This window comes from Phacochoerus africanus, chromosome 1 (assembly GCF_016906955.1).
Source record: "Phacochoerus africanus isolate WHEZ1 chromosome 1, ROS_Pafr_v1, whole genome shotgun sequence".
Classification (NCBI taxonomy): Eukaryota; Metazoa; Chordata; class Mammalia; order Artiodactyla; family Suidae; genus Phacochoerus; species Phacochoerus africanus.
The window spans coordinates 272,490,155-272,515,422 of NC_062544.1; the positions used below are offsets into that span (position 1 = coordinate 272,490,155).

Genomic DNA, 25,268 nt, shown 5'->3' on the forward strand with positions numbered 1-25,268 from the left:
GCGGATATTTAAGTTCCCAGGCTAGGGGTTGAATTGGAGCTACAGCCTCCAGTTTACACTACAGCCATAGCAACGCTGGATCCTTAACCCACTAAACAGGGGCTCAAAACCTGCATTCCCTTGGATACTAGTGGGATTTCTTTCTGCTGTGCCTGAATGGGAAATCCAGCAGTAGGTACTTTTGTGTAGGCTTCTTTCCGTATGATATTTTATTATTATTATTATTATTTTGTCTTTTTACCTTTTCTAGGGCTGCTCCCGCGGCATATGGAGGTTCCCAGGCTAGGGGTCTAATCAGAGCTGTAGCTGCCTACCTACACCAGAGCCACAGCAACTCAGGATCTGAGCTGTGTCTGCGACCTACGCCACAGCTCACGGCAACACCAGATCCTTAACCCACTGAGCGAGGCCAGGGGTCGAACCTGCAACCTCATAGTTCCTAGTCAGATTCATTAATCACTGAGCCACAATGGGAACTCCAGCGAACATTCTTTTTTTTTTTTTTTGGTCTTTTTGCTATTTCTTGGGCCGCTCCCGCGGCATATGGAGGTTCCTAGGCTAGGGGTCCAATCGGAGCCGTAGCCCCCGGCCTAAGCCAGAGCCACAGCAACGCGGGATCCGAGCCGTGTCTGTAACCTACACCACAGCACGGCCAGGGACCGAACCCGCAACCTCATGGTTCCTGGTCGGATTCGTTAACCACTGCGCCACGACGGGAACTCCTAGAATTACTTAGATAAACTCAGAGACTGACCCCACCCCCCCACCCCGCAGGGAAAACTGATTGACAGACTTCCGGGTGAAGACGCGTCCAGACTTCCGGGCGTGAGCCTCGCGCAGGCGCTGATTAAGCAGCGTCAGTGCCGCTGGATCCTGGGGCCAAAGACACTTCCCATGATGCTGCGTGCCGGAAGTTGTTGCTTTCTAGGGGTCACGCTGGCTTCGGCTCTGTCGCTCTCAATTCGTCACCAGGAGGAAGACGCAGTTGGTTTCCCAGCCCAAAGGCCCATTAGGGGATGCAGTTATGGGCTCTGTCGCCGTGGGTGAGTTCTGCCCCATAACCTCGCAGTCACCATTCGCCGGGAGCCAGAATTTCCTGCCCCGACTTCCTTCTCTTCTCGAAGGTCCTTCTTCCATAATCACGTTACCTGGCCTTGGCCCGGTACCGTGTTCTCATTGGCCTCATGTCCTGTCACTTCCAGGAGCTGGCCAATGAGTTGTCGGTGCTGGAGCCCTTCTCGACCCCGTGGACCCCGAGGTTCCCCCGTGGGTATGGAGCAGTTGGAAGGGAAGGGGAGGGTGTGGCGGGTGCCGTGAGGCTAGGGGCATCCTACGGGTTGGGGCTGGGTTTGCTGCCCCGACCGTGTGGTGTTTAGTGGAAGGCAAGATCTGTCACCTAACTGATCCAGTGCTCCTTGGGTAGGACAAATTATGCAAACTTGAAAACCATGTTTTAGTCCTGCTGGCAAAAATTTACAAACGCTTGCATTTTTGTAATGGAACGGAGCAGGCTTGGGAAGACTAGGAGGGTGGAGAGGGAAGGGAACTGGATTAATGTGAAAGTCGGCAAGACTAGCTTTGATTAAATTTTGTGTGGAGTCCAGCACAGAGTAATTTGGCTAAGAAGGTAATGCTAATATAAAGACTCACCTGAAAACTTTAATAGATTTATTGATGTTCAGGCTTATGGAACTGACAGTCCTCTCTTTTCACAACTCATTAGATGCCCTTTGTAGTTGTCAAAACTTTCCTGGAGCTCTTTACACATCATTGAAGCGAACCCCCTACTGTCCTCTGCCTGCAGCAATTACAGTTCGTCTTTCAAGTTTTCCTTTGGCGTCTGGGGTACTGCAGTCTTCAAAGCAGATTTACTAGTGCTGTCTTCTGTACTGCAGATTTCTTCATTCTTTACCTTTTTCTTTTTCATCGGAACTTGTGTGCTTCATTCTTATGTACCTACTTTTGCACCTTATAATCATCCTTTATGCCTCCAGGTACTATTCTCTTTTTCTATTTCTATGTAAGAAGTATTTCTTGACCAAATATATACTAACACTATGCTAGATGCTGTAGTCAATTCAGAAGTAACGCCTAATACCATTTCTTTCTCCTAGAATTTGTTTTTTTTTTCTCCTAGAACTTTAGATTCCAGATAGAGAAATAACACACGTTCAAGTTAAAGATTAAAGAAGCAGCTCACTTTTGTATCTGATTAAGGTAAAGGATGCGTGGTGCACACTATAAATGCCTGGGAAGTTCAGTTGAGAGGTTCTTTAGAATGGCTTACCTACGGCTCCACTGAAATGGAAATCTTGGAAGACTGGAAAATTTGGATGGACAGAGAGAACTCCTAGCTAGGGATTAAAGGCGGAGAGGTGGGGCCAAGGTGTTTTGGAGTGGAGAATATCAAAAAGACTGGCTTGATTCTGTCTTGGAACCAAAAGATCTGAATTTCATTTCCATCTCTACCATCCTATGAGCTTTCTTTCTTTTTTTTTTTTTAATTTATTTATTTTTCCGCTGTACAGCATGGGGGCGAAGTTACACTTACATGATACATTTTTTTTTCCACCCTTTGTTCTGTTGCAATATAAGTATCTAGACATAGTTCTCAATGCTACTCAGCAGGATCTCATTGTAAATCCATTCCAAGTTGTATCAGATAACCCCAAGCTCCCCATCCCTCCCACTCCCTCCCTCTCCCCCAGGCAGCCACAAGTCAGTTCTTCCCTGTGAGCTTTCATTATTTTGTTTCTGAGTTTCCTTTTTTTTTTGTCTTTTTTGTTGTTGTTGCTATTTCTTGGGCCGCTCCCGCGGCATATGGAGGTTCCCAGGCTAGGGGTTGAATCGGAGCTGTAGCCACCGGCCTATGCCAGAGCCACAGCAACGCGGGATCCGAGCCGGGTCTGCAACCTACACTACAGCTCATGGCAATGCCGGATCGTTAACCCACTGAGCAAGGGCAGGGACCAAACCCGCAACCTCATGGTTCCTAGTCGGATTCGTTAACCACTTTGCCACGATGGGAACTCCTGAGTTTCCTTCTTTAGTGAAGTGCTCCATTTACAGGATTTTGTGAAAATTAAAGGAGATAATGTTTATGAAAAGGCTCGAAGATCAGAAGCACTGTATAATTAAACCTTAGTGTTTCTTTGTTGAGAAGTAATGAGAGTCAGGGTTAGCAGAACATTGGGGACAATTTGTAAGGGACCATGAGTGCATAGCACAGGAGGGTGTGCTGAAAATCTGTACTTTGAATAAAGTATGATGAAAATGGAGGTGAAAACTTGAGTGCTATTTTTTCCTCTTAAAATCTACAACTCTAGATAAGATAAATCATGTTAAATTTTATTTTAGGGTGAGACAAGTACATGAAATATACTCTCATTTTATATATACCTAAAATATAAAAATATAGCAAGTTTGTTGCTGTGGCTGTGGTGTAGGCTGGTGCTTCAGCTCCAGTTCGACCCCTAGTTCTGTATGCAGTGGGTGCAGCCCTAAAAAAAAATATATATATATATATATATATATAGCACAAGTACTGTTCTTTTGCTAGTGGTTAATTCATTTACTTTGTAAACTTGAAACCTTGTTTCATTTTATATTATCTTTGAAAAGGTTAACAATTATTTGATTTGGCATTCATTTTTCATGCACACCTTTGGAATTACCTTTAATTACACTAACCCATTAATAGCTAAAGGAGGGATACATCTAAGACTCTAAGCCAGGGAAGGATGACAGCTAAGTATCAGAATTAATTGGGAAGTATTTTTGAGAACACATGTCCCAATTCCTACTTTCCTTTTATGCCATTAGAATTTTGATAAGCATTCTAGGTAAAATTATTATAGTCATTTAAGCAATTTTTATGCTATTTTTCTAATGTATTTAAAATGTAACTTTTCAAAATCTCTAATATTTAAAGTTTGCTAGGAGTTCCCTTTATGGCTCAGCAGTAACAAACTTGACTAGTATCCATGAGGATGCAGGTTCAATCCCTGGCCCTACGCAGTGGGTACAGGATCTGGTGCTGCCGTGAGCTGCAGTGTAGGTTGAAGATGTGGCTCAGATGTGGCGTTGCTGTGGCTCTGGTGTAGACCGGCAGCTGCAGGTCCGATTTAACCCCTAGCCTCCTGGGAACTTCATATGCCACAGGTGTGGCCCTAAAAAAAAATAATAATAATAAAGCTAGATGGACCTATATGTACTTTCAATGTTTTTCATGTTTTTAAATTTTGAATTGTTGACCAAAGAGGTGAAGATTTGATATGAACTAGATTTGTCATAGTCTTCCAAACTGATTTTGGCAAGAATAATAATGTAAATGGTTGAGAATGTAGATGTAATCAATTTTCAGCTAACATCCATAGCAAGTCCTGGTGTGGAAAAAATGCAACACTGCATATCACTTTTTATATGTGGCTTTGAAGTTATTTTGTAAATTTTCTAACTCCTTCTCAGAGATTGTTCTCAGAATTATTTTAAATTTTCTTTGAGAAATTATCATTCTAATTGCATTACCTGCAAGAGTTAAGAAAGATAGCTTAGAAGGAAGGGAAATTATCTTACATTTCAAAGTGCCACCACTATTCCACATTTATGTAGTGAGAGGTTGAATTCCTAATAGTGTATAAAGTGCTGAGACTTTTCGAGATCTGTGTAAAAAGACATAGGTTGCCTCCTATGACCTTTGCATTTATTGTAGATTTCTTAACCTTACTAAGAATTAGTTTCTTGAGCCATGAAAAACAGAGGTAATACTCTGTCTACTTCAGAGTTCTTATGGAAAACTAGATTACATGTGTGAGTGGTTTTTATAACTTATAAAGTATGATAGACACACAAAATGTGGTTTAGTTACATTACTATCTCCTAGAGAATTGTAAAACATACTCTTTTTTTTGTCAAGCTAACTTTATCTTGTCTTCTAGATTGTTATTTTGTGTCAGTAAGTAATCCATAAAGTGCCAACATGGGAAAGAAACGGACAAAGGGAAAAACTGTTCCAATTGATGATTCTTCTGAATCTTTAGGTATATTTCACCAATTAAATCTTTAACGGGTATATATTTTAATACGTAAAAATAGGATCAAAGTGTACATTATTGTTCTTTAATTTGGGTTTTAACTTCATGTTTGTGTAGACATGTCATTTAATAGTCTTTGCAACATTTTAACATGGTATTTATTCCAGTGATGTAAAAGACCATGAGTGTATATTTCATAATTTATTTAGAGAATCCCCTATTGTTATAAATTTAGGTAGTCTTTAACAACTGCATTGTTATGAATGGAGTGATAGCACACATTTTTTGTAGCTAAAACTCTGCACATCTGGTTATCTTCTCCTTACATATCCAAGAATTAGAGTTGCTGAATTAAATGGCATAAATATTTCAATATTTGGATCTGTTGCCAAATTGTTCTTCAGAAATATTTTACTAGGAAGTTCCCATTGTGGCACAGTGGAAACGAATATGACCAGTATCCATGAGGATGTGGGTTCAGTCCCTGGCCTCTTTCAGTGGGTTAGGATCCGGTGTTGCTGTGAGCTGTGGTATATGTAGTTCACAGACATGGCTCAGATCCCGAGTTGCCCTGGCTGTGGCGTAGGCTGGCAGCTGTAGCTCTAGTTTGACCTCTACCCTGGGAGCTTCAATATGCTGCAGGTGCAGCCCTAAAAAGCAAAAAACCAACAAAAAAACCAGAAATGTTTTACTAATTTATAGGCCCCCTGGCAGGATAACATAGTGCTCATTTTCCTGAACCCTTATTAAAACAGGTTAGCATCATTTGTAAAAAATCTTTGCTGATTTGCTAGTTGAAAAAGTATTTTCTTTTTTTAGGTTGTGTTTTTTTGGCTACTTGCTAGGATTTAGTAGTTTTTCACGTGATCTTATTTGCAGTTATATTTTTTTGGTGCAAGGTCGTTGGACATAAAGCTGATTGTGCCACTTGATGAGTTTCTAAACCTCTAGGGGCCCTGAAAATACTGAAGCTCTTTAGAATGGCTTGCAAAGCCTGATACTGATCTGACCCTAGTGGGTTTTCATTCTCAAGTCCAGCTGCTCCTTTTTACACGTGTGACTGCCATTCTGAGCAGACAGCATGCACTTTTACATTTATATCTTCATTCCTTTGATTGCAGGATGTAGCCTCTTCTGATTGTTTTTTTTACTCCATGAGGTCATAGTTTTAAACTATGAGCTTGAAATAAAGAAGACTTGAGTCCAAATTCCAGCATAACCACTCAGTAGCTCTGTGACCTCAAGCAATAAATTTGAGTTTTTTTCTCATCTGTCATTGGGATAGTAGTGTCTTCCTTCGAGGGTAGTTGTACAGAGTAAATGAGATACTGTGTGCAAACATTTAGTACAGTTTCTGGCTTGTGGTTAAGTGCTTAAACAATATGATAAATTTTTATTTCTGAAAAATATCTTCCAAGATTATACAGACATTGCCTCCCTTGTGAAACTTTCATTGACATTAGCCTTCTTTTGGGCTACAGTAGTATGTTTTGGAGATTCTTGTACATTTATTTACTTATTTGCCTCTCCTGCCGGCATGGAGCTGCTCAAAGAAAGAGCTGTGAGTTGGTCACTTTTAGGTTTCCGGGCATCTACCACAGTGCCAGGCCTGCGCTGGCTGTGCTATTGACTATTGTTGAATGAGGGACCTTCTCTACAGACATTTTAAAATAAAAGAGAATAATGCATGTGATAAAGAAATTGAAGTGAATTTGGGGTGGTGGTGGTTATATGGAGGACTTCAAAATTTGTATAAAATCACTTTCTTACATAATCTCATAATCAAATATCAAACAAAAATGTAAGGTTTTGGGTTATCTAACAATTTGTTTATAGAGTAAATTCATTTTTGAAGTTCAAATCAAGTGTGTAAGTTTTGAGATTAACTGAAGAAAGTCGTATTTTACCTCATGTCCTCCTTTATTATTTGTTTTAATAGAACCCATGTGCAGACACATTAGAAAAGGACTGGAACAAGGTAATTTGAAAAAGGCTTTGGTGAATGTGGAATGGAACATTTGCCAAGACTGTAAGACGGACAATAAAGTGAAAGATAAATCTGAAGAAGAAACAGAAAATCCTTCGGTTTGGCTTTGTCTTAAATGTGGCCATCAGGTATGCTTAGATTTTGATTCATGTGGGATTTTATTAAACTCTTTGAACTTATTTTAGAAGGTATTACCTAAAAGCACAGTATGGGTAACCAGAATGTTAGCTAGCATATGTCATGTTCTCTGGGGAACAGATTCTGATATTGAAATTTGTGTGTAGGTGGCTTATTGGGGAGTGTTCTCAGGTACTGTGCCAGAAAAACAGTGAGGGAGCAGGGAGGTAATATGTGTACAAAGAGGCAATGCTACGGGGCCTCAGCTGATCCCAGAATGAACTCTGCCCTTCAGAGAGGTCCTGAATTGAGGCACGGGGCCAGACTTTTGTGCTTGTGCCTGGATCAGTTATTGGATGTGGGCTCCCCCTGGGGATGGGAACTGACCTTGGGCAAGGTAGCTTCTTTCCACTGAGGATAGTTCCTGGGGATGGACAGCTGTGAACTGTCACCAAGCCACAATCCTGGCAGCTGGGGAAATGAATGCCTTGGGAGTGGAAGATCTCTGGGTGGCAGAACAGCTTACAGGTATGACCATGGAACTGAATGTCAGGAGGGCCTCTTAGTCAGCCTTGGTGGTAGGTTCAGTTTATATATTAGGGAACTGGGCTACCAGGCAGTAGTAACATTTTATAAAACTGTGATATAATATTACAACCAAGATACCAACATTGACACAATCCATCAGTCGTAATCAGGTCTCCCCAGTTTTACTTCTCTTTGTGTGTGTATATGTGTATTGTACATGTGTGTTTGTGTATATTAAGTTCTGTACAGTTTGTCATCTGTGTGGATTCATTTATCCACAAACAGTCAAGGTATTGCATAGTTCCACCATCACATGGATCTCTTGTGTTGCCTTTGTAAAATCATATCACTTCTCTACTGCCATCCCTCCCTTCTAGCCCCTAGCAAGCACTGATCTGTTCCCTATTTCTAAAATTTTGTCATTTCAAAAATGTATCAGTGGATCATGTAGTATACAACATTTGGACATTGGCTTTTTTCACTCAGTATAATCATCTGAAGGTTCCTCACGTCGTATGTATCAATAGTTTGTTCTTTTTTATTGCTGAGTAGTATTCCATGGTATGGCTGTACTGATTCTTTTCTTTTTTTTTAGGACTGCACCCACGGCATGTGGAGGTTCCCAGGCTAGGGGTTGAATCAGAGCTACAGCTGCCAGCCTACGCCACAGCCACAGCAATTCAGGATCCGAGCCTTGTCTGTGACCTACACCATGGCTCACAGCAATGCCAGATCCTTAACCCACTGACTGAGGCCAGGGATCCCTGTGTCCTCGTGGACCCTAGTCAGATTAGTTTCTGCTGAGCCGTGATGGGAACTGCACAATATTTTATTTTAACCATTTGATAGATGATGTCTCATTGTGATCAGACAGTTTTAGGTATTAGCAAAGAATATGTTTATTGTTCATTTGTATTTGAAAAGCTTTCATTGAATCTCTTAAATACATATGGTGAGAATGAATATATTTTGCTACTTCAAATATTCCACAATACATTTCCAATTAAAATTTTATTTATTTTGCTGTGTATTTTTTTAATTCCTAAGGGTAAGATAATGTCAATATTAACCGTTAACTTTAATCCTATAGTCATCTTTTGCACTGTTAGCAAGGGATTCTCAACTGTTGTCTTAAAATAACTCATCTTGTTTTTAGGTTTCAGATGATCTCAAATGGTGTTATAATTTTCAAAATTAATATCAAATTTTATTTATTTTAGAATTAAATGTTGAGTGAGATAAATTAAATCAGTAGGTTTATGTCATAGTTAAGACATAGATTAGAAGCCATTGATAAGTTTTTCCCCTACAAAGTGTATTTTTAGGAGCTATAGTAGAAACAGGACCATTTATTGTAATGCCATCCAAGGGAGTTGGAGGCCTGGTTCAGATAGATACACAGTAAAGATGTATTTCTTAGCAGTGATTTAATCATCTAGATTAGACAGTCTGATCATGTTCCTTTATGAATATGCTTATGCATCTTATAGGCAAAGATCTCCCATTTACTTGTTCAATTAATACTTGTTGATGTTCATTTTGCTAGTTTTTTGGTAATAGATTAATTCTGTTTTTCATGCCTTCAGGAATTACAGTCAAGGGGATAAAGGATATCAGCATTAACAACTTTAACATAAGATAGAAAATAAGGAATGCCACTGGGAATTTATGGCATATTTTGTAGGAGTTTGTTGATAGGAAGAATACAGCATTTTCTCATGAGAGGATAAGCATAGGCTTCTGAGAGGAAGTGGCCTTTGAGCAAGATCCTAAAGACTAGGTGAGATTTGATCAGTGGCAGAACTGTAAAGGATTTCATGACAGGAGTTCCCATTGTGGCTCAGCGGGTTAAGAACCCGACTAGTATCCATGAGGATGCGTGTTTGATCCCTGGCATCTCAGTGGGTTCAGGATCCGATGTTGTCACATGTTGTGGCATAGGTTGCAGATGTGGTTCAGATCTGGTGTTGCTGTGGTGTGGGCTGGCAGCTACAGCTCCATCTGGGAACTTCCATGTGCCTCATGTGTGGCCCTGGAAAAAAAAAAAGAATTTCAAGACAAATGAAATAATGTGAAAAAAATTGTATTGTGGAAGTGCTGAGTGTTTTTAGATGGTAGACGGTATTCAAATAGGAGCATGTGGGAGCTAACCCTGGAAAGGTGGATTGGAGTCAGAGAGTATTGGGTTTATTGAGTAGGAGTTTAAGAATAATTCATCACTTTTGAATTGACTATATTAACAAAGCTTTGTTTTAGGAATATTAAACTGAGAAAATGTGTATATGAAGAAATGTTGGGGAGTTCCCTCTTGGCTCAGTGAAGTTAAAGATTTGGTGTTGTCCCTGCTGTGTCTGGGGTGTGATCCTTGGCCCAGGAACTTCTGCATGCTGCAGACATGGCCAAAAAAATTTTAAAAAGAAAGATTAAAGTTAGGAAGACATTTAGAAAGGTGTTACGGGGTCCAAACTAAATCTAGTGAATGACTGCATTAGCCTGGCTTAGTTGGGACTGAAAAGGGCAAGTTGGCACAGAAGAGCACTTGTCGTGCAGGGTTTTCGAAATACCTTCTTCTTTAGATGTCCTCATTGCCTATTCTATTTAAGTTTTAACAATCTCTCTAGAGTCTAAAGTCTTATTTTCAAAATTGTAAGAATGGCAGAATCTCTTGAGCCACTTTGTTTATTATAGATCATGAATTCTCTCCTGGTGAATGTTTGTGCCTTTGAGGTTTATGATTATGGTTTTCTAGGGCTGTGGCAGAGATTCTCAGGAGCAGCATGCCTTGAAGCACTACATGACGCCAAGATCTGAACCTCATTGCCTGGTTCTTAGTTTGGACAACTGGAGTGTATGGTGAGTTTCAACTCCTGTGCCCACTTACTGGAAATTATTTGAAATATTGGAGAATGGAGGTGTTTGAAATGTTGAAGGAGCAAGAAAGTTAAAATTTTTGTAGTATTTGTTTAAGTGCGTTCAGAAGGCTAGAGAATGTGATGAGAAGTACTGTATAAACACAAAAACTGTAGCATGTAAAAGACTTAAGAATTCTCACCCCTTTTTTTCTTGCTTGTGGTATTATAGAGCATTGGTAGATTGTTTTTAGTTTAAAAATTGAGGGAGTTCCTGTCGTGGCGCAGTGGTTAACGAATCTGACTAGGAACAATGAGGTTGCGGGTTCGGTCCCTGCCCTTACTCAGTGGGTTAAGGATCCGGTGTTGCTGTGAGCTGTGGTGTAGGTGGCAGACGCAGCTCGGATCCTGCGTTGCTGTGACTCTGGCGTAGGCCAGTGGCTACAGCTCTGATTAGACCCCTAGCCTGGGAACCTCCATATGCCACGGGAGCGGCCCAAGAAAATGCAAAATAAATAAATAAATAAATAAATAAATAAAAATTGGGACACCCACATCACTGTCAGTAAAGAGCTAGTGAAATAACTTACGCAATGGAATACTATGCATTTGTTTAAAAGACTGAGTTATAGTATCATGAACTGACATGGAATTCCTCTGCTTTATATTGTCAAGTAAAAAAGGTAAGCTGTAGAAAAATGTGTACAGCATGCTCTAATTTTGGCTTTGATAAAAGAGGGCTATTCCTCCATATACATGCCTGTATATGCATGTATGCTTTTTAAGGAAAACTCTCAGTAGCGCTTTGGAAGTAAAAATGATATAAACCATCTAAAGAGAAAGAACACTTTGATCCTTTATGTATTGGCAGAGGAATCAATCTACTCATCAATAAATTGTGATTAATTAAATTAAAAAAAAACCCATGCATTTGAACTACAAAAAATAAATAAATAAATAAATTGTGAAAAAAAATTGGGACACTAAGTACAAATTGCAGAAAAGCTGAGAATATGGTAAGTTTTGGCAATAAATCTACATGAAAATGTCAGGCTGGCGTTTCCTGTTTTTTAATATCATTCAAATATAGTTTTACATCTTTAAAAACCAGTGTTAACATAATAAGAAAAATCTTTCGACTTTAATGGTTAAAAATAGCCATTTCAGTAAAATGTTTGGAGTTTTTTCACAGTATTTATAGATAGTCATAATTGAAGCTAACCTTACCTAACAGTACACCAGTCTTAATATGTGTAGTCCTTCAAGAGAACATGACATTTTTGTTTTTAGTATCTTTAGTAGAGTAATTTGAGGGTTACACACTTTGAGGTCCATGAATTAAAATGTGTTCCCCCTTGTGGTTGTCAGTTGGTTACTTTTCTTCTCTGGGATCTTTTGGGACACAGGTGTTACCTATGTGATGATGAGGTCCAGTATTGTAATTCAAACCGATTGGGTCAGGTGGTTGACTATGTTAGAAAACAAGCTGGTATTACAGCTCCAAAATCAGGTAAAATAACTTGTTTCTTAATATATACTGTAATGTTGACTTATATAATCTGCTGATACTTAGATAAATATTCTGGAGCATTACATATAGCTGAATAATATTATTTATGATTGATTTCAAACTATGAAACTGTTTTTTGGTTAAAAATGTGAAACAGTGAGAATGTAGATAATTATAAGGAGTTAGAATTAGACAGGAACCTGAGGAATAAGGTAGTCGTATGTAATGAGGAGTTTGGACTAAGTAATGGGCAGTAGCATCCTGTTCCCATACCCTGGCACAGGGGCCTAAGGAAGACCTGTCTTATAATGAATTTATTTGTTACATTGGATGATGTAAACATAAAGCGCTTGTTACTTCTTCAAAGACCTGATACTTCTTAAGTTTTTTTTTTTCATTCATAATTTTACTGTGTTGGTTTTCATCATTACATGCTTTAAAAGCTTGTTTAGATTTTCTTCTGTCACAGAAGTATCGTTTGCAGAGCCAGAGCCAGAACTGTTTGTTCCTAACTCCAGGTTGTTGGGCATTTTTTGTTGTTGTTGTTAATTAAAGTATAGTTGATGTACAGTGTTGTGCACGTTGGCTTTTTTTTTTTTGGTCTTTCTAGGGCTGCACCCACGGCATATGGTGGTTCCCAGGCTAAGGGTCTAATCGGAGCTACAGCTGCCCCGCCTACTCCAGAGCCACAGCAACGCCAGATCTGAGCCACATCTGTGACCTACACCACAGCTCACGGCAACGCCGGATCCTGAATCCACTGAGCAAGGCCAGGGATCAAACCTGAGACCTCATGATTCCTAGTTGCATTTGTTTCCGTTGCGCCACACCGGGAACTCCTGCAAGTTGGTTTTTGACTCTTGAACTTCATTTAAAAATTTCATGTCTGCATTCTTTTCTTAATTGCTTTATACTCTGACTTCAGAGGGTAAAATATGCCCATTTGTAAAACCATATGTGGTAAAAAAAAGGGGTTTATATTGAAGCATATAACATTTGTTTCAATTGTCAAAGTAATACTTAAGTCAGTTCCGAACATTTTTTGTTAATTGGTGTTCCCTCTTGATGATAATTTACTTACAAGAAAACACTGAAAATCAAATAGATGGCAAATCATGCTATTGGGTAAAATTCACAAATTCTGGTCCCAAGTATAACTTTGCCTTTGGTATGGCTTTATTACACATTTTGCTATGTCTTTTTCTTTTTTTTTTCCAAAAAGCAGCCAAAGATAATGGTAATATTGAACTTGAAAATAAAAAACTGGAAAAAGAGAGTAAAAATGAGCAAGAGAGAGAAAAGAAAGAAAACAAGGCTAAAGAAAATCCTTCCATGAATTCTGCTTCCCAAATAACTGTGAAAGGACTCAGTAACTTGGGAAATACATGTTTCTTCAATGCAGTTATGCAGGTGCCAAACTTAACTTTTCCCCCTTTAAAAAAATTTGATGTTTCCCTCATAGGTGTTTTTTTTGTTGTTGTTTTTTTGGCTGCCCCACAGCATATGGAGTTTCCAGGCCAGGGGTCAGACCCGAGGTGCAGTTGTGACCTAAGCCATAGCTATGGCAACACTGGATCCTTAACCCAGGGCTGTGCTGGGCTGGGGATTGAATCCATATCCCAGTGCTCCCAAGATGCCTCTGATCCTATTGCACCACAGCCCGAACTCCTAGGGTGTTTTTACTTACTTGCTACTTATAATGTTGAGCTTCTCCCTCCTGAGTAGTTTGTTTCTATGTTTCCAAAGAAAATTCAAGGGAATGATTACCTTGCATGATAGTAAGACCCTGTGCTAAGCGCTGGGGTGCAGTAGGGTTCAAAACAAACACTGCCCCTTCTTTCATAGAACTTTCACTTGGGAAGCACAGGAGAACTGAGTACAGAAAGAAATACCTTAGTTACAAGTGGTGGTAAGAGGTGGTGGTGGTAGGGTAGCCCCTTCATATTCGGTGGCTGGGAGAATGCCTTCTGAGGTGACAAGTAAGCCCAGAACTGAAGTACTGATGAGCCACATAGAGTGGTGAGAAGAGCGTGATGTTTCTTTTTGTTTCCCAAGATAGACACAGTAAGAGTTGCAGTGTTTTTAGTGATTTTCTGTTTGGATAGAATAGCCACTTGAAAAGTATTTGAATGAACTGATTTGCATTTAAATATTTCCCTTTTCTTTTCTATGCTGTATTCCAGAATTTGTCACAGACCCCAGTGCTTAGAGAATTACTAAAAGAAGTAAAAATGTCTGGAACAATTGTAAAAATTGAACCACCTGATTTGGCTCTAACAGTATGTACTTTAAAATTTTCTTCTATTGTCAGTACTTTTCTTCTCTCAGCATCCACTTTTTATATTATTTTTAAGAATTGATGTTCATTTTCACCTTTTTTGTTTGTTTTGTTTCAAGCTACCAAGTGAAAGATTTTCAGGCTAAATTATAAGGGGTCTTTACATTGATTTGCTCTGTGTAGGCCGTCTTCTGCTGGTGCTGAGTGTTTGGCTTCCTTCTTGGAAATGCTGCTAGTATCTGTAAAGGCCTAGGCATGCGATATTACTTTTAACGTCTTACGGTGACTTAAATGCTGCGTAGCTAAGTTAATTTTACCTTATCCACTTTTATTATTTACATTTTGCTTTGACTCTTTCAGTTCTTAGGTAGTAAGTTCCCGATTATCTAAAATTAAGAGTAGGACTGCATTCTTTGTCAAACTGTCCGTGACCAGAAACTTTCTCCATCTCTTGATGTACATGTTGAACTTTTATTTGGGACAGCTCTGTTAGGAGCATTGGCAATATAAGTTGACTAGTTACATTTTGATAAAGTAAATGATTCCGAAATTTCACTGAAGAAAGTAATTTTTATTCCCGTATTCAGGAACCCTTAGAAATAAACCTTGAGCCTCCAGGCCCTCTTACTTTAGCCATGAGCCAGTTTCTTAATGAGATGCAAGAGACCAAAAAGGGAATCGTGACACCTAGAGAACTCTTTTCTCAGGTCTGTAAAAAGTGAGTATCTGCTTTGATTCTGCTTTCATTGCATAAGTAAGATGCTGGGAAATAATACAAAGAAAGTTGGTAGCATTAGAGTCAATTCAGTAGATGCATTAAAGCATGCTTTATTTCATTTGGATTAAGAAAATACATACTTTATGTGAAAATTAAATCTGCCAGTGATGTTGGGCTAAACAAATTTTGAGAAACTAGAGCAAGATTTGGGATATGGTCCTCAGATTTTATAAAAATAGTCTCTTTCATATTTTAGTAGACTCAACCGTTGTTTTTTCTTTTTCCTTTTCTTTTCTTTTTTTTTTTTTTTTTTTTTTCTGTAGAGCAGTGCGTTTTAAAGGCTATCAGCAGCAAGACAGCCAGGAGCTGCTTCGATATTTATTGGATGGAATGAGAGCAGAAGAACATCAAGTTAGCATATTTTGACAAGTGTATTTTATAGTCTCATCTTCATTAACTTGTCTGTCATTTGATGTCTTAAGGGTTTTAGGGTAATGAAAACTAGTTATTGAGACTATCATATTACAGTGTTTTTCTCCTTTATCAGCCTTTCAACCAGTATATTTTAATTATTGGAATGAATGGAGGAAATTAGTAATGAGTCTCCTTTTCAATTTGCTTGATGTTTACAGCATTATTCTTTAAGGGTTCTCTTCTACCAGTCTATCCGGGAGAGCTACAAAGTACTGGAAAATGTTTCTCCTTGGACAATTCCCAGTTGCAGTGCACCCTTACTCTTATTCTGAGTGTGATTTAACACTGCTTTTTGAATCTAGGAAGGTTTTTTTGTATTATTATTTTGTAAGAGTCAGGGAACATTTTTTTGCATTTTAAAATTTTTATTATTTGCTAAGTTGTAAAGTAATTTTGGGGGATGTGAATATATAGCAATAGTAATAGTACAGTGGTAACAACTAATATTTATTTTGCTCTTATTTTATGTTAAGCACTATTCTCAGTATTTTATGTGAATTACTGTACTCAGTCCTCCCAGCACTTCTGAGATAGATGCTGTAATTTGCTCACTCTGGATTCTGAAGCTCGGATGTAGAGAAGTTCAGTACCTGTTTCAAAGTCACCCAGTAATGATGGAGCTGGGCTTTGAGCACTAGAGTCAGTCCCTGTAGCTTTCATTTAACCCCTATGCTTCTATGACATGATATTTCAGTGGTTTTTCCAGAGGAGGTGGGCATGTTCTAAAAAGCTTTGGTTTGAGTAGGTTAGAATCTTGAAATTATAAGATGGTGCCTTTGTTCAGGAGGGCTAGTGATTATTTCATAAGTATAATTCTTTTTATTTCCTTGAATTAATTTTTATAAAGTGATGTTAGAAATATTAATTTTTATTCAGCAAGTTTGGGGGAGCTGACTGATCACTTTCTTGACTTGATTACATATTTTCTAAGGAAAATAACTAAAAGTTCAAATTTAATAGTATATGTATATATCCATTTTATTACTTTTAGAGAGTGAGTAAAGGAATTCTTAAAGCATTTGGTAATTCTACTGAAAAACTGGATGAAGAACTAAAAATAAAGTTAAAGGTAATGTCCGACTTTTTGAACTAAAACAGAATAGTTGAATTCCTCTATTCTTTAGGACAGGATTGGTGGCACATGTATTTGAATTCACAGTTATTAACATATAGTTTCTCTTTATTTCCATTGATTTAAAAAGTTACCCAATATTCTAAAGGTGAATACTTTAGAAGCTAACTTTTGGTATGTTCTTTTTATGCAGTATTATGGTGAAATTTATAAAGATAGAACTAAGGTGACATCACAATTTTATTTTTCAAAAGCTTAGACTTTAGCAAAGATATGGGAATTACACTCGTCTTTGTGAGTTGTCAGCTGGTTTACTAATCATGGAGCCAGCTTTATTCTTTCTTTCTTTTTTTTTTTGTAAATTTTTTTTTTTTTGCTTTTTTAGGGCTACACCCATGGCATATGACGGTTCCCAGGCTAGGAGTCGAACTGGAGCTACAGCTGCCAGCCTACACCACAGCCACAGCAACTCAGAATCCAAGCCATGTCTTTGGCCTATACCATACAGCTCACGGCAATGACAGATCCCTGACCCACTAAGCAAGGCCAGGGATTGAACCGCGTCCTCATGGATACTAGTCGGGTTCGTTTCTGCTGAGCCGTAATGGGGACTCCCCCCAACTTTATTCTTGTTGTTGTATGACATTTGAAGATTCAAGAAAAGTCTGTCCAACAGAACTTTCTTTGATGAGGAAGCACTACCATATCTGCAGTTTGATTCAGTAGTCACATGTGGTTGTTGGGCCCTTAAGATGTGACTGGTGCAACTGAGGAGCTAAATTATTAGTTTCAATTAGTTTTAGTTCATTTAGTTCAAATTAAATGAATTAAATTCTACTCCTTTTACTAGTAGTGACTACTGTATTGTAAAGCACAGTTGAGGATCTACACATAGCAACTTTTTGCCTCCTTGGCGCTGATTGGTGAGCAACGGAAAGAATCATACCTGCTCACACTGTCTGTCATAAAATGTGTTACTGTAGAAAACCTGTCATTTGAATAAGGCTTACAAATTTCATATATTTAAAAATTTGAATGATTAGGTAGTAAAATTATTTCACCTTATACTAAACTATTTCTGGGAATGTAGAAAAGCAAAAGAAGAATTTTGTCTGAAACATTTTCCTTTGGGCTTTTGTTGGTTCATTTTTGTTTGCTTTTCTTTATTTTATTTTTATTTTTATATTTTTTGCTTTTTTAGGGCCGCACCTGGGGCCCATGGAAGTTCCCAGGCCACAGCAACGTGGGATCTGAGCCGAATCTGCGATCTACACCACAGCTCATGGCAGTGCCAGATCCTTGACCCACTGAGCGAGGCCAGGGGATTGAACCCATGTACCTCATGGATGCTTGTCGAATTTGTTTCTGCTGTTCCACATCGGGAACTGCTGTTTTGCTTTTAAATGGAGTTCAGTCTTAAGAGTTCACAAAACAAGTTTCTCCCCAAATTTGTTGCCAGTGTTAGAATGTTAAAGCTAGAAGTGAGCTAGAATCATCCAGCCTAGCCTGATCTGCTCCTTTTACTAGTTAATAATATATTGATATACAGAAAGTCTCAGTGACCTTCACAGTTTATTTTCCACAGACTATATCTTCGAAAAGAACTTTTTTTTTTTACAAGATGTGATTGTGTTAAATTGTGTAATGCTCAGAAGTAGCATATATGCTGCTGAAAATTATGGTAATTATGAATAATTATAGTAATTATGAATAGAGAAAAGCAAGTCCATGGGATAGGAAATTAAGAATAAAATTTTAGGGATAGGTAAGTAGTTTTAACTTGTTTCATTAATTATATAAGGATAATTGATAGATTTTTTTTTTCTTATAGATTATGAAAAGAAAAAATCTGTACCAAGTTTTGTGGACCGAATATTTGGTGGTGAACTAACTAGTACAATCATGTGTGACGAATGCAGAACTGTAAGTAGATGTAGTAGAGACTGGATTTATTAATAGAGTACAGTTGTCAATTATTTCTTTCAAAAACAGAAGTGTCTGGATTCATAAGATAGTCTTTGTGGAACTGTCCAAGTATGCATACAGTTTTTTTCTGGAACTCTGAACACTCTGTATGAGGAAGAAGTTTAACATTTTAATTTATTTCCCCTAACCCAGAGTCCTCAACACTGTGTAATTTTTCATTTCTTTTTTTTTTTTTTGTCTTTTGTCTTTTTAGGGCTGCACCTGCAGCATATAGAGGTTCTCAGGCTAGGGGTCGACCAGAGCTGTAGCTGCGGGCCTACACCACAGCTACAGCAATGTCGTATCAGAGCCACATCTGTGACCTGCACCACAGCTCACAGCAACACCTGCTCCTTAGTCCACTGAGTGAGGCCAGGGATTGAACCTGCAACCTCATGGTTCCTAGTAAGATTCGTTTCTGCTGCACCATGACGCGAACTCCTCATTTCATTTTCTTAAAGCTTTATTTTAAAATTTACCACCAGCCCCCAACCATGATCTTACTATATAATGTTTAAAGTAAATCTTTTCTTTCCTTTAACGTTTTCTTTTTTGGTTGGTTAAGGTATCCTTGGTTCATGAATCTTTCCTTGATTTGTCTCTACCAGTTTTAGATGATCAGGTAAGACTGTTGAGTTTATTTTATTTAAGTAGATTTTTTTTTCTTTCCTGTGCTAAATTATATGGGGGAGGGCCTGTCATATTTTCCATGTTCATTCATTAGGATGTCCTGCATGAGAATTTTTGCTTAATGTATATGACATAGAAAAATTTAAATATTTGAATAAAGAATGGGATAAATATGTTTTTTGAAAGAGCGTGTCTAGAATTATTTATAGATAATTGGCTTGATTAGTTTACATATAGGGAAATATTCTCTTCATATTATAAGTTACTTTTTCATTATTTAAGACTAACCACAAATCCTTCCAGTCTTACGTTCATAAATGTTAACAGAAACTCTCTCAGTTTTAAGCCATATTAATTTAATTCCTATCAAGTAGTAGGAAAAAAGAGTACATATTATGAATACTGGATAAATCATTATTTAACTTAATATGAATTGGGGGGGGTCCCTTTAAATCACTATTACTTAATGATTAAAGTCTTACCGAACTTAACCTTTTTTTTCTTTCTTTAACACTGTCATTTACATGCAAAGAAAAACAAGAATAGAAAGGAAATCACTTATCAACATAAAGGACTGTTAGAAATAAGACATAATTATAGCATGATACAGCATGTATCTAATATAACTTGTATTCCTTTCTATTACACCTGCATGTGAAGTTGCCTTTTTTCTGGTTTGTTTGTTTGCTTGTTTTCTCAGTATATGAAGATTGCTTTCTAATATTTGGGATGAAGGAATTTTTGTCCTGCATATATTTCTAATCATTGTGAAATAAATCTATTGTAAAATAGGAGTAAAAAATTATTTAGGTGACATGAAATCTCTTCAACGGTAGTTATAAAGTTTTATTTTTGGCCCATTCTCTTTCCATATTTTAAGAGTGGTAAGAAAAGTATAAATGATAAAAATCTGAAAAAGACAATGGAGGATGAAGATAAAGACAGTGAGGAAGAAAAAGATAATGACAGTTACATAAAGGAGAGAAATGATATTCCTTCAGGAACAAGTAAGCACTTACAGAAAAAAGCAAAGAAGCAAGCCAAAAAGCAAGCCAAGGTGGGTAATTAGGAGGAAAACTGTGCTTTTCTAATTTTACTTTTTTTTTTTTTGGCCTTTTAGGGCTGCATCCACAGCATATGGAGGTTCCCAGGCTGGGGGTCTAATCAGAGCTATAGCTGTGGATCTATGCCACAGCAACACAGACAGGTTCCAAGTCACGTCTGCGACCTACACCACAGCTCACGGCAACATCAGATCCTTAACCCACTGATCGAGGCCAGGGATCGAACCCGCAACCTCATGGTTCCTAGTCGGATGTGTTTCCGCTGCACCACGACGGGAACTCCTCTAATTTTTAATTTTTTAACTATCGAGTTTGAAGTCTGCATAACATTGGTAGAAATATCTGTTCTCTTATATACAGCACTTTCACATGGAGTTAAAGGATTAGCTCACTTAGTATTCTCTGTAGTGAAATTTCTTTGAATATGTGTGAAAATAATGTGCTCTTTTTTTTTTTTTTAAATGGCCGCGCCTGCAGCATATGGACGGTCCCAGGCTAGGGGTCAAATTGGAGCTGCAGCTGCTGGCCTCCACCACAGCCACAGTAACATGTGATCCAAGCCTAATCTGCAACCTAAACCACAGCTAATGGCACTACTGGATCCAAAACTCATTGTGGGAGGCCAGGGGTAGAACCTGCATCCTCATGGATACTAGTTAGGTTCTTAACCCACTGAGCCACAATGGGAACTCCTCTAAATGTCCTTTTTTTTTTTTTTTTTTAATTTATTTTTTTGGTCTTTTTAGGGCTGCACCTGCGGCATATGGATACTCCCAGGCCAGGGATCGAATGGGAGTTGTAGCTGTGGCTGGCCTACGCCACAGCCAGAGCAACATCAGATCCGAGCCACGTCTTTGACCTACACCACAGCTCACGGCAATGTCGGATCCTTAACCCACTGAGCGAGGTCAGGGATCGAACCCATAACCTCATGGTTCTTAGTCGGATTTGTTTCCACTGCGCCACGACAGGAACTCCCATCAGTTCGGTTTTATTTTCCATTAATTTCAGTGAAAATGAAGTTAAACTTGTTTTTATGTTTAAGAGCCATTTGTGTTTCCTTTGAGTATGCACGTCTGTCCTTCCCCGTTTTCCTTTTTGCCTATAACTCTATTTTTCCCCGTTTTCCCTTTTGCCTGTAACTCTATTTTTAACTGAAGCACATCAGAATCGGTTTGTGTCCAAGGTCCTGTGTGTTGTCCTTCAGCTTTCTGGTGTTAGAAACTCTCGTCACGGGGCTGTGCTTTCAGTGACAGTGCTAACCCCTTGCATCTTTAGGCAATTCAGTAACAGGAGTCTTGATGAAATCTCCCCTACCCCTCACCCCCTGCACTTGGGAATATGCTGCAAATGCAAAGAAGGTGATTTAAGCAGGTGGCGTCTTTTTTATTGATCTCTGTACCTATGGCTTCCTTGCTTCCTCTCTAGTTTGGGGCCATTCATTTCCCTGAATGTTTTCCTCTGTCCCTCTGCCTGAAGCAGTTCTGTGCTTGTACATCCTTGCGTTTTCAGTTTGTTTTTTATCTCTTCAGTGAAACCTTGATCCTGTAGTTACAACTCAGATGGATATATCCCTTCCTGGCGCACCTGTAGTCACTGACCCCTGCTGGAGTTCAGTAGCCTTACTGCTCTGCATAGCCCTCTTCTCTTGGAATAGAGGCCATGTCTTGCACATTTTCATTAGCTCCTGTATGACAGCATTTTACTGATTGGTGATGGTTTATCTCTGCTTTAAATCAGAGAACTTCTTTATCATTTATTTGATCCTTCGTAGTAAAGGAACTTTTAGGATCAGAATTCTGGAAGTGAAGTCTTCATTATTAGCTTCCTTATTTTGATTGATAAGCAAGAAAACCTGATGAGATTCATGTACACCTTTTCTCTTCCCCTCTCATTCTATTTCTTTCTTTTAATGTTTTATGCTTTTTACACAGTACCAACGAAGGCAACAAAAAATTCAAGGAAAAGTTCTTCATTTAAATGATGTCTGTGCCGTTGACCATCCTGAAGATAATGAATGTGAAGTTGAAGCGTCCACTTCGGAAGTGGATGTTAAAGCCAGCCATACCTCACAAGAGGAAGTTATACATAAGGAATATTGTGAGAAAGATTTGAATGGCCATGAAAAAACAGTAGAAAGTGTAACTGACAATCAGAAATCCACAGAGGAAGGAGATATGAAAATTGTCAACGTGGACAATGATCTAGAAGTTTTAGCCTCTTCTCCCACGGAATGTACTGGGAATTTGAATGGTGCCTACCTGAAGGCAGGGAGCAACGGGGAAGTGGACATTTCCAGTGGTTTTAAGAACCTTAACTTGAATGCTGCTCTTGAACCTGACGAGATAAATATAGAGATTCTGAATGATGATCTTACTCCTGGGGCGAAGGTATATGAGGTTGTAAACGAAGATCCAGAAACTGCTTTCTGTACTCTTGCAAACAGGGAAGCTTTCAATACTGATGAGTGTTCAATCCAACATTGTTTATATCAGTTCACTCGAAATGAGAAACTTCAAGATGCTAATAAACTGCTTTGTGAAGTGTGCACGCGGAGACAGTATAGTGGACCAAAGGCAAATATAAAAGGTATTTAGATTCTTTCACATTCGGTGGCACGTTTTGCATGGCATAGGTAGAGTGCTGCTGTGTTAATTGTATCAGGATTTCAGTGATGTCAGTTAGTTCCCTTTTCTGTGTGAATATATTAATGGATGGGTAAGCGGAATTCAGAATTCTGTTGAAGTGGCTAGTGCTTTATGATATGCCAGCAACAGGTGAAGCTGGGCAGCATGCTGACCCCACACCCTGGGGGGCCGTCATCCCACTGAGGTCGCTGCAGCACCAGGCTCCACAGACAGTGGCTGTCTCTGTTGCCTCAGTTTCTGGCCAGCATTTGTGATAGCCCTCATCTCCCTTGCACCCAGAAGGTCCCACTCTAATTCTCCAGTGTGCTGAAGTGACAGTCCTAGTGCAGGGGGTGGGGAGGACAGTACTTTCTTACAGTCTTTTCTCCAATACAGAATAGGAAGATACTGATAATTCCCCTCCTAACCTTTGCTTTTTTTTTTTTTTTTTTTTTTTGAGCTTGGGTAAATAGGATAAGGAGGGATCATAGATTCCTAAGGATTCTTACTAGAATTGTTGAAACATTTAAAAAGCCTAGGAGTTCCCTTTGTGGCTCAGAAGAAACAAATCTGACTAGTATCTATGAGGACGCAGGTTCCATCCCTGGTCTCACGCAGTGGGTTAAGGATCTGGCATTGCCGTGAGCTGTGGTATAGGTTGCAGACGAGGCTTGGATCCTGCGTGGCTGTGGTGTAGGCCAGCAGCTACAGCTCTGATTCAACTCCTAGCCTGGGAACCTCCATATGCTGTGGGTGCAGCCCTAAAAAGACAAAAAAAGCCTAGCTTTTCGGGGGGGATGAGTAGGTGCCCAGCAGTGGCATGTGGAAATTCCCCAGCCAGGGATTGAACCCACACCACAGCAGTGACAACACCAGATCCCTAACCTGCTGAGCCACCAGAGAATTCCTATAAAGTCTAGCTTTTTATTTATTTACATGTTGATACTAAAGTAAATTGTGTTGACTTTATAGCACTTCTGTTCACTTTAGAACAGGTTTCATCTATGCATGGTTTACAAGCTAAATTTGGCCTGTCTCTTGTTTTTGTGTGATTTCTGAGCTAAAAATATTTTTTATAGATGGAAATTTGAAAATTATGTGGAAGAAAATGTTAACTTTGAACTCCAATTAAATAAATGTTCTCTCTCCAAAAAATAATTCCATTCTTCAGTTTGGTAGACTGCTATCGTATTCAGTTATTATATTTTTAATTCCATCAGTAAAAATTTGTGGACATTTCCTCTCATGTAAAAATAATGACAAATATCCTTGATTTTGCTTCTTGGTCCAGAAAACCTAAAAAAATTTTTTTTTTTCTTTTTTGTCTGCCCTGTGGCATATGGAGTTCCCAGGGCAGGGATCAGATCCAAGCTGCACTTGCAACCTAAGTTGCAGCTGTGGCAACACTGGATCCTTAACCCACTGCTGGGCCAGGGATCACCCACCTCTCCCAAGACGCCATTGCACCACAGCGGGAACTCCCTAAATATATGTTTCTTTCCAGAAAGTTTACTGATCCTTGCTTCAGATGTTTGAAATGATTTTAAATTAGCAGATATGAATGCTTTAGTGGTTTAAAGTGATCCTCTCACTGCTAAAATTTCTTTCTTTCTGAAGGTGAAAGGAAACATGTTTACACCAATGCTAAGAAGCAGATGCTAATTTCTCTTGCTCCTCCTGTTCTCACTCTTCATTTAAAGAGATTTCAGCAGGTACCTTTTGTTAAGGAAAATTTGAATTTGTAACACCAGTTTTATTTGTTACTGTGTCGACATATTACTCTGTTTCTTTGGGTTTTTGTTATTTCTTAATTGTAACTTCAGATAAGTAGGAAAGTAAAAGAATACATATAGATAAAACAAAAAAGGTTTGATGAAGATGCATGTCATGGTGGAGGAGAAATTTAGGCACAATCTCTCCTCAGTATTACTAGACTCATTTTGCTCTTTTTTGTAATATTAGCATCTTATTCTAACCTTAATTTCAGGTTTTTTTTTTAAAGACTAACTTACTAGTTATATCTCATAGCTGGGAAATTTAGTGATGTTTTTGTTTTGATTGTGGTATCTTGTTTTTATTGACCCTGCATACAAAAAGGCATTGGTTGGATTTTCATCATTTTAATGATTCCGTCTTTTCTGGAAGACTTGCTATGACTAGTACAGCTTGCACATTCAGCTCCAGATTCCCCAGATATCCTCAGAATGTTTTCTCTTCTGTGGTTGGTGTGAGCTTGACTAATTGAGTGGGTCTCTATGAACAATTCACCAAGCTTGGTTAGAGAGTGAGGCTGGAAGTGTGTGCTTTGTAGAAAAATATTCTGCACACTGAGTTTCAAGTGCTCAGAACCTCTGGTGTAATCTGGCTTTTCTGGATGGCTAACACAGAAACATAGAGGATTTTCTTAAGAAGTAGC

General features: G+C 38.7%; 1 protein-coding gene across 1 annotated transcript in view; it reads left to right on the forward strand.

Moving 5' to 3' along the window:
* Nucleotides 1-882: 882 nt before the first annotated feature.
* USP16 (ubiquitin specific peptidase 16) overlaps nt 883-25,268 on the forward strand; it is a 29,737-nt gene continuing 5,351 nt past the window's right edge. Inside the window, exons 1-18 of the mRNA XM_047795232.1 lie at nt 883-1,043; nt 1,203-1,270; nt 1,724-1,994; nt 2,138-2,217; nt 4,938-5,039; nt 6,973-7,148; nt 10,415-10,518; nt 11,921-12,024; nt 13,247-13,434; nt 14,208-14,303; nt 14,890-15,020; nt 15,344-15,431; nt 16,486-16,562; nt 18,396-18,489; nt 19,097-19,153; nt 20,042-20,218; nt 22,160-22,814; nt 24,470-24,564. Of these exons, the coding sequence (XP_047651188.1) occupies nt 4,979-5,039; nt 6,973-7,148; nt 10,415-10,518; nt 11,921-12,024; nt 13,247-13,434; nt 14,208-14,303; nt 14,890-15,020; nt 15,344-15,431; nt 16,486-16,562; nt 18,396-18,489; nt 19,097-19,153; nt 20,042-20,218; nt 22,160-22,814; nt 24,470-24,564 (2,103 nt within the window). The 5' untranslated portion in view covers nt 883-1,043; nt 1,203-1,270; nt 1,724-1,994; nt 2,138-2,217; nt 4,938-4,978. The remainder of the gene's footprint in view (nt 1,044-1,202; nt 1,271-1,723; nt 1,995-2,137; nt 2,218-4,937; nt 5,040-6,972; nt 7,149-10,414; nt 10,519-11,920; nt 12,025-13,246; nt 13,435-14,207; nt 14,304-14,889; nt 15,021-15,343; nt 15,432-16,485; nt 16,563-18,395; nt 18,490-19,096; nt 19,154-20,041; nt 20,219-22,159; nt 22,815-24,469; nt 24,565-25,268) is intronic.